Source organism: Anopheles gambiae, chromosome 3 (assembly GCF_943734735.2).
Source record: "Anopheles gambiae chromosome 3, idAnoGambNW_F1_1, whole genome shotgun sequence".
Lineage (NCBI taxonomy): Eukaryota > Metazoa > Arthropoda > Insecta > Diptera > Culicidae > Anopheles > Anopheles gambiae.
Genome location: NC_064602.1, coordinates 1,506,442 through 1,520,945, shown reverse-complemented (window position 1 = coordinate 1,520,945; position 14,504 = coordinate 1,506,442). Strand labels below are relative to the sequence as shown.

General features: G+C 49.9%; 4 protein-coding genes across 8 annotated transcripts in view; 2 read left to right on the top strand and 2 right to left on the bottom strand.

Moving 5' to 3' along the window:
- The first annotated feature begins 97 nt into the window (after positions 1-97).
- Positions 98-2,099, top strand: LOC1278124 (tubulin gamma-1 chain). The gene is made up of 3 exons (XM_317665.5): positions 98-344; positions 427-629; positions 706-2,099. Exons 1-3 carry the CDS (start codon positions 296-298, stop codon positions 1,831-1,833), a joined length of 1,380 nt encoding a protein of 459 aa, XP_317665.4. The 5' UTR covers positions 98-295; the 3' UTR covers positions 1,834-2,099.
- Positions 2,100-2,158: 59 nt separating this feature from the next.
- Positions 2,159-9,093, bottom strand: LOC5668249 (WASH complex subunit 2). The gene is made up of 4 exons (XM_061662166.1): positions 8,631-9,093; positions 7,797-7,889; positions 3,172-7,726; positions 2,159-3,097 (listed from the first exon to the last, which is right to left on the bottom strand). The coding sequence occupies exons 1-4, from the start codon at positions 8,631-8,633 to the stop codon at positions 2,958-2,960; spliced, it is 4,791 nt and encodes a 1,596-aa protein (XP_061518150.1). The 5' UTR covers positions 8,634-9,093; the 3' UTR covers positions 2,159-2,957.
- Positions 9,094-9,477: 384 nt separating this feature from the next.
- On the top strand, positions 9,478-12,805 carry LOC1278125 (PRKCA-binding protein). Of its 3 annotated transcripts, none has more exons than XM_061662170.1 (6): positions 9,490-9,645; positions 10,060-10,301; positions 10,435-10,767; positions 11,146-11,257; positions 11,318-11,679; positions 11,742-12,805. In XM_061662170.1, exons 2-6 carry the CDS (start codon positions 10,225-10,227, stop codon positions 12,664-12,666), a joined length of 1,809 nt encoding a protein of 602 aa, XP_061518154.1. In that variant the 5' UTR covers positions 9,490-9,645; positions 10,060-10,224; the 3' UTR covers positions 12,667-12,805. The 3 variants fall into 3 exon arrangements, with proteins under 3 accessions (XP_317666.5, XP_061518154.1, XP_061518153.1); XM_061662169.1 differs by having other exon boundaries at positions 9,492-9,645; positions 10,108-10,301; XM_317666.5 differs by lacking the exons at positions 10,060-10,301; positions 10,435-10,767 and having other exon boundaries at positions 9,478-9,645.
- Positions 12,718-14,504, bottom strand: part of LOC1278126 (uncharacterized) — a 29,293-nt gene continuing 27,506 nt past the window's right edge. For all 3 annotated transcript variants that reach the window (XM_061662173.1, XM_061662171.1, XM_061662172.1), the window contains exon 6: positions 12,718-14,297. In XM_061662173.1, coding sequence (XP_061518157.1) covers positions 13,163-14,297 — 1,135 coding nt within the window. In that variant the 3' untranslated portion in view covers positions 12,718-13,162. The remainder of the gene's footprint in view (positions 14,298-14,504) is intronic.

Below are 14,504 nucleotides of genomic sequence, written 5' to 3'. Positions count from 1 at the left end.
TGTCTCGCTTTTCTAATTTGTCAAAGCAAATGCGCACCAAGGTACGTACAGCTGCAGCTCGCACGCCCTCTCTAAGCACCTTGGGCACGTTTGCGAGCCAAAAGCGACCTGTCAAACGGTACGATTTTTGAAAGCTCCTCATACACAAACAGAAGGCCGTCGGAATTTAGCGCATTTTTTCTTGTTTTCATCATCGTTCCTCCCGAGCGAGCGTCTCGGTTGCGTGAAAAACGAACCATTTCCCATTGGCAGGCTTGAGTGGCAAGCCGTCGAACGGTAGAATCGCAGCCCCAGGATGCCCAGAGGTATCATCACGCTCCAGCTGGGCCAGTGCGGCAACCAGAGTAAGTACCGGCTAATGGGGCCCGTGTGGCGTCGTGACGGAGCGCTAATGCCGTATTGCGCGCATCGGTTTCTGTTTTTTAGTTGGGTTCGAATTTTGGAAACGCCTTTGTCTCGAGCATGGAATCTCACCGTCGGGAATGTTGCGCGAGTTTGCCAGCGATGGCATCGACCGGAAGGATGTGTTTTTCTACCAGGCGGACGACGATCACTACATTCCCCGGGCGGTTCTGCTGGATTTGGAACCGCGCGTAATTCATTCGATCATGGCTTCACCGTACGCCAAGGTAAAGAGGCAGAACATCGAGACTGGTTTTATGGAGGTATTTTAACGTCCTTCGTTTTCCTTCTGCCCACGTCTAGCTGTACAATCCGGAAAACATTTACCTATCCAAAGACGGAGGCGGTGCGGGTAATAACTGGGCTTCCGGGTTTAGTCAGGGCGAAAAGCTGCACGAGGAAGTGTTTGACATCATCGACCGGGAAGCGGATGGTAGCGACAGTCTGGAGGGATTCGTCCTGTGTCACTCGATCGCGGGCGGTACCGGCTCTGGCATGGGATCGTACATCATGGAGCGGCTGTCGGATCACTTCCCCAAGAAGCTCATCCAGACGTACAGCGTGTTTCCGAACCAGGACGAAATCAGCGACGTTGTGGTGCAGCCGTACAACAGTCTACTGACCCTTCGCCGGCTGACCAGCTGTGCGGACTGCGTGGTCGTGCTGGACAATACCGCACTGAACCGTATCGCGACGGATTGGCTTCATCTGGATAATCCCAGCTTCGCTCAGATCAACACGCTCGTTTCCACCATCATGTCCGTCAGCACGACCACCCTTCGCTACCCATCGTACATGAACAACAATCTGATCGAGCTGATTGCCCCACTGATTCCGACTTCGCAGCTTCACTTCCTCATGACCGGCTACACACCGCTCGCGACCGAGTCGGACACACAGTCGGTGCAGAAAACGACCGTGCTGGACGTGATGCGGCGCTTGCTGCAGCCGAAGAACATGATGGTATCGACCGGGCCGGACAAAACCAACCACCATCGGTACATCTCGATACTGAACATCATCCAGGGTGAGGTGAACCCGTCCCAGGTGCACCAATCGATTCAGCGAATCCGGGAACGGAAGCTGGCCCAGTTCATACCATGGGGTCCGGCCAGCATTCAGGTGGCCCTGTCACGCAGCAGCCCGTACGTGCAGAGCAGTCACCGGGTGACGGGGCTAATGTTGGCCAATCACACCAGCATCTGCTCGCTGTTCGAGCGGGCCCTCGGCCAGTACGACAAGCTGCGCAAGCGAGGCGCCTTCCTGGACCAGTTCAAGCGGGAGGACAAATTCAAGGACGATCTGAGCGAGATGGACGAAGCGCGCGATGTGGTGGATGCGCTCGTGCAGGAGTACGAGGTAGCCACCAAGGAGAACTATCTGAGCTGGCATGCGAACCGTGCAAATGGCGGTGCCGGCACGAATCCGTAAGATCACTGGCATTGCTCTGCATTGCTTACAAGGAAGGTTTTTAATTATATCGTTACTAGCGGATGGCGTTTGGCGCGGAGAAGGGTATTAATAGAATCGCATAGCTAACGTTAGATAGGCGGAAATGGAGGAAACCAGGCTCTCTAGAGAGGAAATGAAGAATCTACATATTTGAGAATCGAGACACAGAGTGTGAGCGTGAGTGAGCGAACGAGTAACATGTATAAGTATTTGTGCCAATAAATCACATCATTGGTAACACACTACACTAGCCGGACGGGTTAGAATCTTTTCTTTTTCACTGACCATTTTCTTCCAACTTTGGTTTTGTGTAATATGGATAATTCATTTATTCTACTTATTCTGTTTCATGTTTGTATGCACACGTTTGCATGTTTCATGTTCCGTGCTCTAAACAATAAAATTTGGTTAACAATTGCTCTTCCCTCTTGTTCTGCCACACCTTGTAACGTGCTATAGCTGAGCTGTTGAAGAACGAAATCAATACACAATCTGAGACAAATCGTTTTTTTAAGGAAACAGAAAACACGCACGCACGCACGCACGCGTATGAAACAACAAAATCATATAAACCTAAATAACGCGCTCATTGCAATACTTGTTGTTTCGCATCTACATCTCAATTTTGCTAATAAATTCTCCTTTAATATCGACCATGCTGCTCGGGCCCTCGTTCAACGGTTGCGATTCGATATGTATTCCGCATGAAAGATAACACTCTATGTAATAAGGCAAAGCATATGCAGTAAATGGAATGTGTGAATGGATTAACGATTACTTGAAAGCAAATCGGCAAAACGAAACGAATACAGAACCGAAAACGTACAGGCTGAATAAAACGGAATACTTATTGCTCGTAGAACTCAAATTTCTTTAAATGACTAGATAACACCAGCAGCAGCAGCACGGCAACAGTTAACAACGATCAACAGTATGTTCCCGAGCGGACATGCTTTTTATAACCCTCTTTCTGCTGTTTGTTCGTGGTTTCCCTTTTGTGAAATGTGGTTTTATCAATTGCATAAGCACAAGACAGCAGCGCGCTGGTGTCAAAGGATTCATAATCCTCTACCTTCTGCCTGCCGTACATCTGCCGCCCTGGTTCATGAATCGGCCAGCAAATCGGCCAAAGGATCATCAGCTGGGCTAGTGGTAGTTGTCATCGGTTTGGTTACCGTTGACAGAGACGATCTTCCGACCGGATTCGCTTGATGCTGATGGCTGTTAACTTTCGAGATGGTTTCTAGCGGAATATACAAAGTGCAAGATTAGAGAAAGTGCGTTCATTTGTAAACGACTGCTAAAGATAATACTTACTGCTTTTACTGCCAAAAATATCATCATCATCGTCCCCATCGTCATCGTCATCATCGAACAGACCTTTCTTTTCCTTTCTTGCTCCAGCAGCCTGCGACGTGGACACATCCAGAACCTTTGCCTTCAGCTGTCCGGCAATGGATGATTTCTTCGTGCCGAATAGATCATCTTCCCCTCCGTCAGCTTCGTCCTCGTCGTCCGAACCGAAAATACTCTTGCTACCAGTTGCAACGGGCTTCGTTGGCCCTGCCCTCTTCGTTGCTTCCTTCTTAATCACAACTACTTTCGTGGGTAGCGTACTGAAAAAATCATCATCATCACCCTCACCGTCGCTATCACCAAAAAGAGATGTGTTCGATGGCTTTACAGTTGTCTTCTTGACCGTAGCAGCTACTGGCGGTTTATCACCATCATTCCCATCCGGTAGCACCACCCGTTTCGACGGATTTCGTACACTTGCACTCAAACGATCGACTAAGGGATCTTCGGTGCGTTTTATCTCCACCTTTGAGCTCACCACAGTTGAGTGGTTAGCTGGTGGGAAACTATCTTGTGGAGGAAGGACTGCTTCGACGTGTTCTACCTTCCCTTCAGACCCGACCACGATGCGATCATCTGCTGCTGAAGATTGGGGAGGATCTTTTTCGTTACGTTCTTCCTCACTAACGGAACTCTGCAGCGAGGAGCCCAAAGATCCGGCGCGAAGAGTTTGCCGTGAGGGAGGCTTCCGTTTGGTAGGAATTCTTGCTCGGCCCTTATTCAAGCCTGTCAGTTTTCCACTATTCGGAGTCTCTTCGGATTGAGCTGGTTTTGCTGTTGTTTCGGGCGTGTCTTTCGAAACAGACGTGACAGTGGAGGTGAGCTGCTTTTCAGGTGAGCTGCTCGCTGGCATCGGTCGTCTCGCACCGGGCAACAATGCCGCCACGTTAATGGCCAATTTTGCGTTCAACTTGTTAACCTTCGAGCGGATGGGTTTGCTGGATTCTGACCGACTATCCTCAACCATTGGAGGGAGCGAGGCGGGTGCTGGGTTATCAAAAAGTCCTTTTACCACTGCGCTGCCCACCTTAAAGGCAGACGGTTTAGCAAAGCTGGGATTTGCACTGCTATCATCTGCCTCGTCCGGCGGAGGTTCATCGTCAAACAGATATCGCGATCGATTGCCACCAGCCGATCCGGTCGGTATGAAGTCGAGTGACTGCGATTCTTGCGAATAGGAAGATGCTTCATCCAGGATCGGTGGCAACGTTGACTCCACGGAAGCGGATTGTTTCGGGTGCGTCACGTCATCCGTCTCGTCGCCATCGTCCGGCGGTGGAACATCATCGAACAGACCGATGGGGCTGAAATTTAAGGCACTTTTTGGTTCATACTTTGCTGCAGGAGGTGTAACAGGTGCTGGCGGTCGGTCCATTGCTGGTGTTGCTATTGAAGAAAGCTTCTCGCTACCATCTTTCGAAGGTTCGTTCGTATGCAAATAGTAATCAATGTCGTTCGCTATCATCATGCCATTGGGCGTTTCATCTGAGAGAGTTCCTTCATCTGGCTCGGGTAGTTTTGTGTGAGGAGTTTCTGATGTATCCGATGATTCCTCGACCTTAGCGGCATTATCTTCCTGGAGAACATGGTCGTTGCCCGATGGTTCTAAAGTTGGTACAAAACTATTATTTTCTTCACTTGCTTTAGATTTCGGAGTCAGTTTGCTTTTCTGGTGAGTTATGCTATCTCCATTACCGTGGTTCGTTTCATTCTCAGACGTTGAATTATCAAAAATGGATGTTTTGGGATCAACAGGATTTTGAACAGGGTCATCTACCGGAGCACGCAAGACGTTTTGGATTGAGCTAGGTTCATTCTTGTCCACATGGTTCACAGATTCTAGAGTATTTTGAGCGATGCTGTTATCTCCGTTTTCGTTGACATTCGATTTGGGTTCCTCCACGACTATTGCCTCCTTCTCGATCGATTGCTTCTCTTCGATCGTCGATGCATCATCGTTCGTTTGACGTGGTGTTTCTTTAGCGTGGTTCAACTCACTCTTCTCTACTTCGGCACTAACATTGGGCTCCGTCGTTGAAACGTTTGGCTTTTCCGAACTTTTGGCTACTGCGCCAAAGATAGAATCATCTTCCTCACTTTCCGAGTCCGAGTTGAAGATGGATTTCTTCAATATCAAACTTCGAATACTATTATTCGATTCAACGGGATTTTCTTTAACGGCCGGTTGAGAATTGAGATGTTCCGCATTATTAAGCGACTGCTTCGGAACACTCGCACTTGGCTCAGTTTTAGTGAAAAGATCCACAATACTATTGGTGGCGATAGGTCCTACCGATTCAGACGCATTCGATGAAATTCCCTCCTTTTGAGTTGCTTCTACACTGCTCGGTTGTGTTTCAACTTTCCTTCTACTTTGTCCAAAGAGTGCATCATCATCGTCCGATGGAGGTTCATCGTCGAATAAAGACACTTTTGGGGCCGGCTGCACCGTCTTCTTATCCAATGCTAACGGTGCCGCTGGTTTCGAAACACTTCCAAACAGATCATCATCCTTTTTAACGTCCTGAGCATCCTCGTCCGAATCCTCATCAAATAGTGATTTGCTTTTACTAGCAGCTTTACTCTCCGGTTTGCTGGTCGCACCAACTTCCTGCCGTCCCGCCGCACCACCGTTCTTTTTCAACGCGTCCAATTTATTCTTCAAAATGCTGGACGACTTCCCAAACAGTGCCTCATCGTCGTCGTCTTCCGCCTCGGAACTATCGCTGAAAATGGATTTAGTCACTTTTGGTGCAGCTTTTGGTATTTGGACTGGTGGCATCACCGTGGGTGCCTTTTTGGTGGTACTTCCGAACAGATCGGAATCTGCATCATTTGTGCCCTCCTCGGAATCTGATTCATCAAAGATGGATTTTTTCTTCACCGTAGGCAACCGTTCGGCGGGTTTCGGGAGCATGCTCCTGCCAGGACTGATGTAACTTCCCTGGCTGGGGGATTTCTGTGGCCGCGTTTCATTACTGCCCACCACAATTCCATCATAATCGTCCTCGTCGTCTTCCGCGAAGAGATTTATCGACTTTTTCTCCTTCTCAACCCTCGCGGTTGGCTGGGGCAGAATGGTCTGCCGTACGGCCGGTTTGGCGGTCGGGTTCGCTGCAATAAACAGCCGGTCGAAGTCGTCGATAGGAGGCTCATCGTCGAAAATATTCGTCACTGAGGAGCGAGCGCGACTGTTGTCTTCTGGCACGGGCTTCGTCTTTTCCGGCGCAGGCTGTTCTTGTTGCCTTCGGAAATTATTGTTCAGCTCGTCCACCAGCTTTGTCATTGCCCTTGGATTCGTGAGGGCAGGTCCGGCCGGTTTCAGGGACTGTTTCGCAGTCACTTCCTCTACACGTCGCTTCTCGGTTGACGGAGTCACGTTGTTATTACGCACATTCTCCTTTACCTGCTCCTCGTCGTCCTCACTTTCGATAAAAAGATTGATCGTTTTCTTCTGCTCCGGTACTGACAAACTGTCTGGCAACGGTTCCGGAGGTTCATCGTCGAACAGGTTCACTATCTTACGTGCCGGTTGTTGCGCATTGCCTTTGAAGAACGATTTCGTTGTATCATTCATTGTCGGCACCGCTTGACGTGGCTGAGGCGTAGGCATCGGCGTCGGTTCATCCTCTTCCGGCGAGTCATCGAACAGCCCACGTTCTCCTCTGCGCCGTACATCCTCCTCGGGTGGTTCCTCCGGGAACAGGCTGGGTGGTTTCAGTCTCGCGCCCTCCGATGAAATTCCACGTGCTGCCACCACTGGCAACGGACGGGGCACCTTCGATGAGCTCGCGTACGAATACACAGACGAACCGTCGTCCCCGGTAACGCTGGGATCCATCGAGGGGGCTCGCTTGCGACCTTCCGCACCCCAGATGGAGCTTTCCGATTCCGACGGTGTATGGTTTTTACTGTTCGGTTGAGATGGAAACATTCCTCCATCGTCCGTTTCGCTCGGTGATTCGGAGTACTCCTCTTTCCGATCCGAACTCGACTCGTCCTCAGAATCAATCAACCCCACGTGCCACTTATTTTGCCACTCCTTCGACCCGATCACGTGCGGCAAGGGTCGCTCGATGAAGGAATACTTTGGTACGGCTCGCATTACCGTTGCCTTGCCGGCGGTCAGTTCCGCCGGGTCCGTTAACCGTGTGCTGGTGGGTAGATCATCGTCGTCGCTCGACTCACTGTCCGTCAGCTGGAGGGTGACCTTTTCGTATGATTTATACATGCCTTCTATCGATCGTTCAACGGCCAGCTGAATCAGATCATCCATCGTCCGCTCGTCACCGTCTTCCTGTTGCGTGTCCTTCCGGGGCTCGTCTACCTGCTGCCGGCGTCTTCGCAGCCCGTAGAAGCTCTCATCATCCTCTTCCACACGATTTTCAACAAACTTCACCTGCTCCACGGCGGAAAACTGATTCGTCGCGGTAGCTAACTTCACTTCCGTTTGGTTCACCTGCAGCATCAAGCTGTTGAGGTTGTCCCGAGTTTTGCTACATTTATCCTCGAGGTTCTAGAACGAAATACCGCACCGATTAGGATACACACATGGCTAAAACTCTCCGTCCGCCGACTGAACTTACCTTCGCGATCGATACCATGTACTGCAACAGTTGGCCGTCCGATTCAAGTGACCAGTTCGCAATACGCTGCCGCAGATCGTCCGGTGTGAGTGCCTGCAATAAAACGAAAACAACGTTATATCGAAGGCGAATCTGTGCGAACGCGATCTCGCTCGCTCGAATTAAGATGCATTTTCGGCCCAACACTGCCACTAAAAGCCACTCCGCCACTTTCGAGAGTGCCCGCCGGCCGCCGCCCCTCGTCGTGAGGCAAATTTCGCCGAAATCATATCGTAAATCAACGCCTGAGATACATCGGGAGAAAAGTGGAAGTGCAGCAAGAAAGAAAACATTTCATAAAATTTCCTCCACGGTCCACCAAGCAAATAGACCTGCCCCGCGGAGCACTGACACACACACACACACGGGGTGTCAGTTAAGTGTGCAGTAAATAGGTATTAAGCCGAAACCAACCCAGCTCATCACAACGCTCAATCCGGGTGTTGGGTGGTGGGGTGATGACGCGCGGCCTTTTCTAAATGATAATGATTGAATGCATTAGCGGACGTGCAGCGGCTAACACCCATCGCACGAACATCGTCGGCAACGAAACCAGTCCCACCACCGATGGGAACCACATATCAGTGAACGATCGGGCCTCAGGGTCGGTCCGAGATTTGGGGGGTGCTGAAACAGCCATGAATCACAGTCGGCGGATGTGCTGTGTACGCAGACCAAGCACACAAACACTCCGGTCAATGTTTCTTATCACAAGAACGAGCTAGGGCCAGCGGATGAGAGGCAAGCACAGTACTTCTTCCCCATTGTCCGCCTTAAGGGATATGTTGTTCGTACCATTTTGCGCTTTAGCACTGGGGCGACGATTTTGAAGGGATTCAATCGCCCCCTTCCGGACTGCTTTCACACCGCTAATTTGTAGCACGATTTTGCACGATCACGATGGTTTTCCACCTTCCCCCCGTTTTCGTCAGCACTATCAGGGAACAACCATTTCGGCTGCAGTTGAAAGGTTGCCAGAGCCCTACGATTACGAGCTATCTTCGATCTGGTCGATGCATCTAGCTTTCGCTCGCCTGTACCAACGAATAACACTCCTGCAACAAGCTTGCCAAAGCCAATTACAGCACTATTTGGTGAGCAATGCTGCTAGCGTCTGCTAATATGCATCGTTTGCAATGCTCTCTCCAAAAATACAATGTTATTTTAGGGCACTATTTTGTATTTTCGTTTCGCGTATTGGTCACTTTGTTGTGCTGTCAGGTTTGTGTGTAGTTGTGGCGGCCATCCCTCGCTCGAAACGTCAAAAACCCTCACAACTACTTACAAAAAACGTCGCCAGCTAGGGACAATCGCACCGATTGGGAGCGTTGGCGAGCTCGCGAAAACCGGTTTTGGCCTCGAGAGAGCGCGTTTATACGGACAGGTTGAGAGGTTTCCGAAATTCAAAAACAGCATGGCGTAACCGTTACAGCTGAAGGAGTACAAAGAAACGTATTAGAATCTCAACTAGCCACTTTCTTTATGAACACAATTTCAACAGAAGGAAAGGAAAGAGTTCAATTGAAGCAGATTTCTTCTTCTTTTACGTATCAGCGAAACAACATTCAAAGTTGCCATAAACCACGTGCTCTAGTTCAAATGTCACACAATTTCAAACAGTCTGCGCATGTCCCACGCCGTCCCAATGCATTCTACGCATCAAAAGCAATCGATTCCAACAAGTCTGTTGTCTGTTAGTTCGTAGAAAGATAGTATTTTACGCGTAACATTCAGTGGTGCCGAAGAATTATACTACTCCCACCATGTTGCAGGACTGCGACTATGACTACTTCTACGAGGAGGATAAAATGTAAGCTTAGCATTAAGCGGAGCACGTTCCATCTGCATCCTATTATCCGACGATAGTGAAGGAATTAAATTAATCGCAAATTTTTGCTCAATGTAGTTATACGGCCAATGGTGTTTTTTTGGTTTGTTTAAATATTGATGTTTTTATTCCATCCATAAGTGAGTGTTTGCATTCGTATAAAACTTAAACATCTGGGCTCAAATTGACCCATAGACCCAATCGTCGAGCTCTTCACGAAGCATCACCGAAAAACATATGTTTCACTTGTTTGCATACGACGCTGGTGGAAAGCTGTACTGAAGCCGCATTTTACGCATGCTCTCCCTGTTATCTGTCCCGTGTGTTTGTAATGTTTGTGTATTGTTGTGTGCATATTCCATTTGCCCGTTTTTTCTTGTTCTTCATTGGTGTAAGTGTGTTTCATTGATTTCTTATCCACACGCCCCCTTATCCCGCTGCAAGGTGCGCCCTTTTCGATTCCTTAAAGTCAATGAAGCACACTTCTTAAAGCCGTGCCTCCGAATTATCGACCATCGATAGTGGGGATTCGTTAGAGAAAGAAGCTTAAACGCAAGAACGATGGATACGAGCAAGGATAGTGAGTTATGGTGCGAAGAAACCACTTCACTGTTACAGTTTGACCACGCTGAGGACAAGTGAGTAGCGACGGGAATGCTTTCCCAAAGATGGGAAACCTTAGAACGACACCTTTTGAGCATTTGCTGGGCGTTGGATGTTAATACGAGTTTTGTGATTGACTTCCCACCTTTCGGATCGATTGTACCTCAGTACCTTCGACAGCAACCCAATCCGTCCAACGAAAGCGGTCGTAGTTGATGAGGAAAAGGCAAACGGCGATGACCAAGACACAGCCCTCATTGTCATCGGGTCCCCCGGAAATGGACCGAGACCATTTCAAACGGAACGACGCATGGAGTCAAAGAAACTAGCGAGTGAACAGGATGACGCCAAGCCTGAGAAGGAATCAACCGCCAGCAAACGAATGGATGATATTGCGTTCGTGTCGAACGATGATCTTCCGGATCCGGTGCTGTACGCGGACGGTTGCGTGGATGATAACAAGATCATAATGCTATGCCAGCGCCAGGAGATGGAGCGCCTGTAAGTGTGTGTGTGTGTCGTATTGGCTTGTGGCTGTACTAGTGCCGTACGTGTGCTCGTGTGTTTGTATGTGTGTGTGCTTGGGAAGGATACATCGATGCTCGGGGTTGTGAGACATTGTGATATGGGGGTAGCTTATGCAGGTGATCCTACCGACATCCTATTGGATATCCTGGGGAAGGGATATGCAAGATTATCCAAAAACTGTCTAAATTTCATTGGTGAAAAAAGTGTAAAAATAGTTTATTTATCGCTTGTTGCTTTTATGTGGGCTTCTCTCTTTTGTTTACTATTCTACTCCAACAAGGCTAGAGCGCTTACCTCGACTATTTTCTGAATGTAATAACGACTGTTTTACTATCACTCATCCATCACTAGGGGCATGACCGTCAGCTCTGGTACGGTTGTCATCAAAAAGGACACCAGCAATCTCATCGGCATCAGCATCGGGGGTGGTGCACCACTCTGTCCATGTCTTTACATTGTTCAGGTTTGTAGCTTAAATAGACACACACATTACCCATCCACTAATCTTGTTCAATTCGTTCAGGTATTTGATGGCACCCCGGCAGCCCGCGAAGGAACACTGCAAAGTGGCGATGAGCTGCTCGGCGTGAATGGTGTCTCTGTGAAGGGCAAAACGAAGGTTGAGGTTGCCAAAATGATACAGTCCGCCACGGAGGAGGTGATGATACACTACAACAAGCTACACGCCGACCCAACGCAGGGAGAAACTCTGGACATTGTACTGAAAAAGATGAAGCATCGGCTGGTCGAAAGGATGTCGAGCAGCACGGCCGACACGCTGGGACTCTCGAGGGCAATCCTCTGCAATGACTCACTTGTAAAGCGTTTGCAAGAGCTTGAGCGAACGGAAACCATGTACAAGGGATTGGTGGATCACGCACGAAGGTACACTTCAACAAACGCTTCTTTAAAGACACGCGATATCATTACGTCTTCTTTCGTTACAGGATGCTCAAGGCTCATTTCGATGTCCTTCAGACATACCAAGCGTTTGGAAACATTTTCGCTTCCATAAGTGTGCGGGAGCCGCAGCCACGTGCATCGGAGGCGTTCCGTATCTTCGGTGAGCTGCACCGCAACATGGAGAAGGACGGCATCAAGATGATCAAAACGTTGAAGCCAATCCTTGCCGACATGGGCACGTATCTGCACAAGGCCATCCCGGATACCAAGCTCACCGTGAAGCGGTACGCCGATGCAAAGTTCAGCTATCTGTCCTACTGTCTAAAGATCAAGGAGATGGACGACGAGGAGCATGGATATGCCGCAATACAGGAGCCACTGTATCGCGTTGAAACGGGCAATTACGAGTATCGGCTGATACTGCGCTGCCGGCAGGAGGCGCGACTAAAGTTCGCCAAACTGCGCAGTGACGTGCTGGAGAAGATCGAGCTGCTGGAGTGTAAGCATGCGAGAGATCTAGCCAGCCAGCTGCGAAAGTTCATCGAGGGACTGGCAACGCTTGCCTCCGAGACGGTGGAGCGATTGGAAAGCATTCCGAACCTCTTCCCGATCGAGGTAGATCTGAAGGCAAGCGCGTTCCAATACAAATCGGCGATCAAGTTTCAGGCCGAAGAGTACACGGACGAGGAGATACCGCAGGCGGAGGAAGCTATCGAACAGGTGGAAACCGCAAAGTCCGCACAGGCGAAGACTACTGGCGATTTGGAGCAGTCAAACGGAACCGATGTTAGCGGACAGCTGTTGGGAGGCTTCGAGGAGATTGATCTGAACAAAGGAACTTCGGCCGGTCCTTCGGAGCACGATTTGCTGAACGAGCTAGGATTGGCGGGGATTGATCTATCCGTTAGCAGCAAACCCATTAGTCATAATTTGATGGATGATCTGCTGGTGCCTGAGCTTTTCAAATAAGATCACCGAGATCGCGCCACCCTTTCCGGCCGGAATCATTTTCAGTATAAATTAAACACACATCTTTAGATCGTTATTTTCGGGACTTTAAGTTTACTTACACTATCGTACAATAAATAACATTCTTTAAACAACAGGACTTAAGTACAGCCTGTACAACCACCAGTTCAGCCTGCAGCAAGTGTACCGATCACCTTACAGAACAGCGCTCTGGTTCGATTTCACTATTTGTTTTTATACTTGAGGTAACTCAGTCGAAGTGTGGTTCGTGCTTTCGTGTCGTTTGCTTTGCTCAACGCCCTACGCCCTATCTACCGCGTTATTCCGCGCGTCCTATCTACCTACTACTTCTGAGTATTTGCATTACATCTATCGGCTTGCTACTACTATTGCTTGATCCCTCTCTCTCTCTCTCTCTCTCTCTCTCTCTCTCTCTCTCTCTCTCTCTCTCTCGTTAACTGCTACCCGCTTTGGATCGAATGCTCCCTTCGCCCTGCTATAGGGCCACATCACGATACTTGCGAAAGTCGTCCGACTCATTACCGAGCGACTGCCGACTGTCGGTGGCACCGTTCAGATAGACATTGTTCCCATACCCGTAGCTGGTCAGTTGCGAATGGCTCTTGCCATAGCTGGCGGGCCCACCGTGAAGCGCCCCATGTCCCGGAGGTCCTGCAAAGTAGCCTCCTCCGGGCGGTATTGGACTACCGGCGCCACCATAGTTCGCGTGGTGCTGCAGCTGATACAGATGGTACGGGTTCATCAGATGGTAGTGATAGTAGGCCGGCGGGTACGCACTGTACGCTGGATTGTACGCGAGCACATTCCACGGGTTCATGGCGTAGTTTTTGAGCAGATTGTGCCCGTACCGGTAGTAGGGCAGGTCGTGCTTCTTCACCGGCAGCGGTGACTCCGAGAACGTAATGTTGCCCAGATTCTCGAGCGATACACAGTTCCGGCCGAGGATCTTGTTGTTCTTGGTCGACTCGATCGTGTAGTAGATCGGATCGTTCACGCAAGACACCGATCCGTCCCCGCCCATCGTTGCCACCGTACCCGTGTGGTCGATCGAGGCATTCGTGTCCTTTTCGCGGGACTGGCGCAGTGTCCCATTTTCCGGCACATCGTGCAGCTTGTTGTGGATCTGGTTCTTCAGGTTGTTCTGCAGCACGCTGTCCGGCTCGTCGGCGGAGTCTTTGGCTTTCTTTTCATTGATCGTGCCGTGCGAGGACAGGAACTTTGGCGGGAAGATGAAGCGCAGATCGAGCAGCGACTGGGTCTTTTTGCACTCGTTCACGAGCGGCGGTGGCCCGGTCGGCATGGCCGGCGGTAGTCCAAAGATGCTGGCGTTAAACTCGCTCTGCGAACCGTACAGATTGTTGTACGCCGTGTACTGCTGCACGATGTCGAGCGAGTTGTTTTCGTGCGGCACGTAGCCGGGATTGTCGAACCCGGTCGAGGGCCGTCGGCTGGAACCGTTCGGGGCGCCCTGAGTGCTGCGTTTGCTCGCGCGCAGCGAGTTCATGCCGGTGGTGGTAGCGTTGAAAGGAGTGGTCGGCGTTGGAGTGGTCAGCTGTAGTCGTGAGGCAAGCGATTCGAGCTGGGATAGCACTTTCTTCTCCTGTCGCCATCTGCAGGGGGGAGGAAAGAGAAGGATAAGCGATTAGCGTCCTTGTAACTGTAGCTGACAAAGAGCTGACTGGCATCTTAATTGATTCATGAAACGATCAAGATCGCAGATAGGCCAATAGAGGTTAAAAGGTATGAATTAATCCACAAAACAACACAGCTTAACTACTCAACCAACCAGTAAATCGGGACATATGGCCTTTGATGCC

Bases quoted from the DNA above. Each gene is read 5' to 3' on its own strand.
- LOC1278125 (XM_061662170.1), top strand. From the start codon at position 10,225: ATGGATACGAGCAAGGATAGTGAGTTATGGTGCGAAGAAACCACTTCA. The intron at 10,768-11,145 runs GTAAGTGTGTGT...ATCCATCACTAG, and splicing joins CGCCAGGAGATGGAGCGCCT to GGGCATGACCGTCAGCTCTG. The intron at 11,680-11,741 runs GTACACTTCAAC...CTTTCGTTACAG, and splicing joins TTGGTGGATCACGCACGAAG to GATGCTCAAGGCTCATTTCG.
- LOC5668249 (XM_061662166.1), bottom strand. The intron at 7,727-7,796 runs GTAAGTTCAGTC...ATTTCGTTCTAG, and splicing joins ACATGGTATCGATCGCGAAG to AACCTCGAGGATAAATGTAG. The intron at 3,098-3,171 runs GTAAGTATTATC...ATATTCCGCTAG, and splicing joins TATTTTTGGCAGTAAAAGCA to AAACCATCTCGAAAGTTAAC.
- LOC1278124 (XM_317665.5), top strand. From the start codon at position 296: ATGCCCAGAGGTATCATCACGCTCCAGCTGGGCCAGTGCGGCAACCAG. The intron at 345-426 runs GTAAGTACCGGC...TCTGTTTTTTAG, and splicing joins GGGCCAGTGCGGCAACCAGA to TTGGGTTCGAATTTTGGAAA. The intron at 630-705 runs GTAAAGAGGCAG...GCCCACGTCTAG, and splicing joins TGGCTTCACCGTACGCCAAG to CTGTACAATCCGGAAAACAT.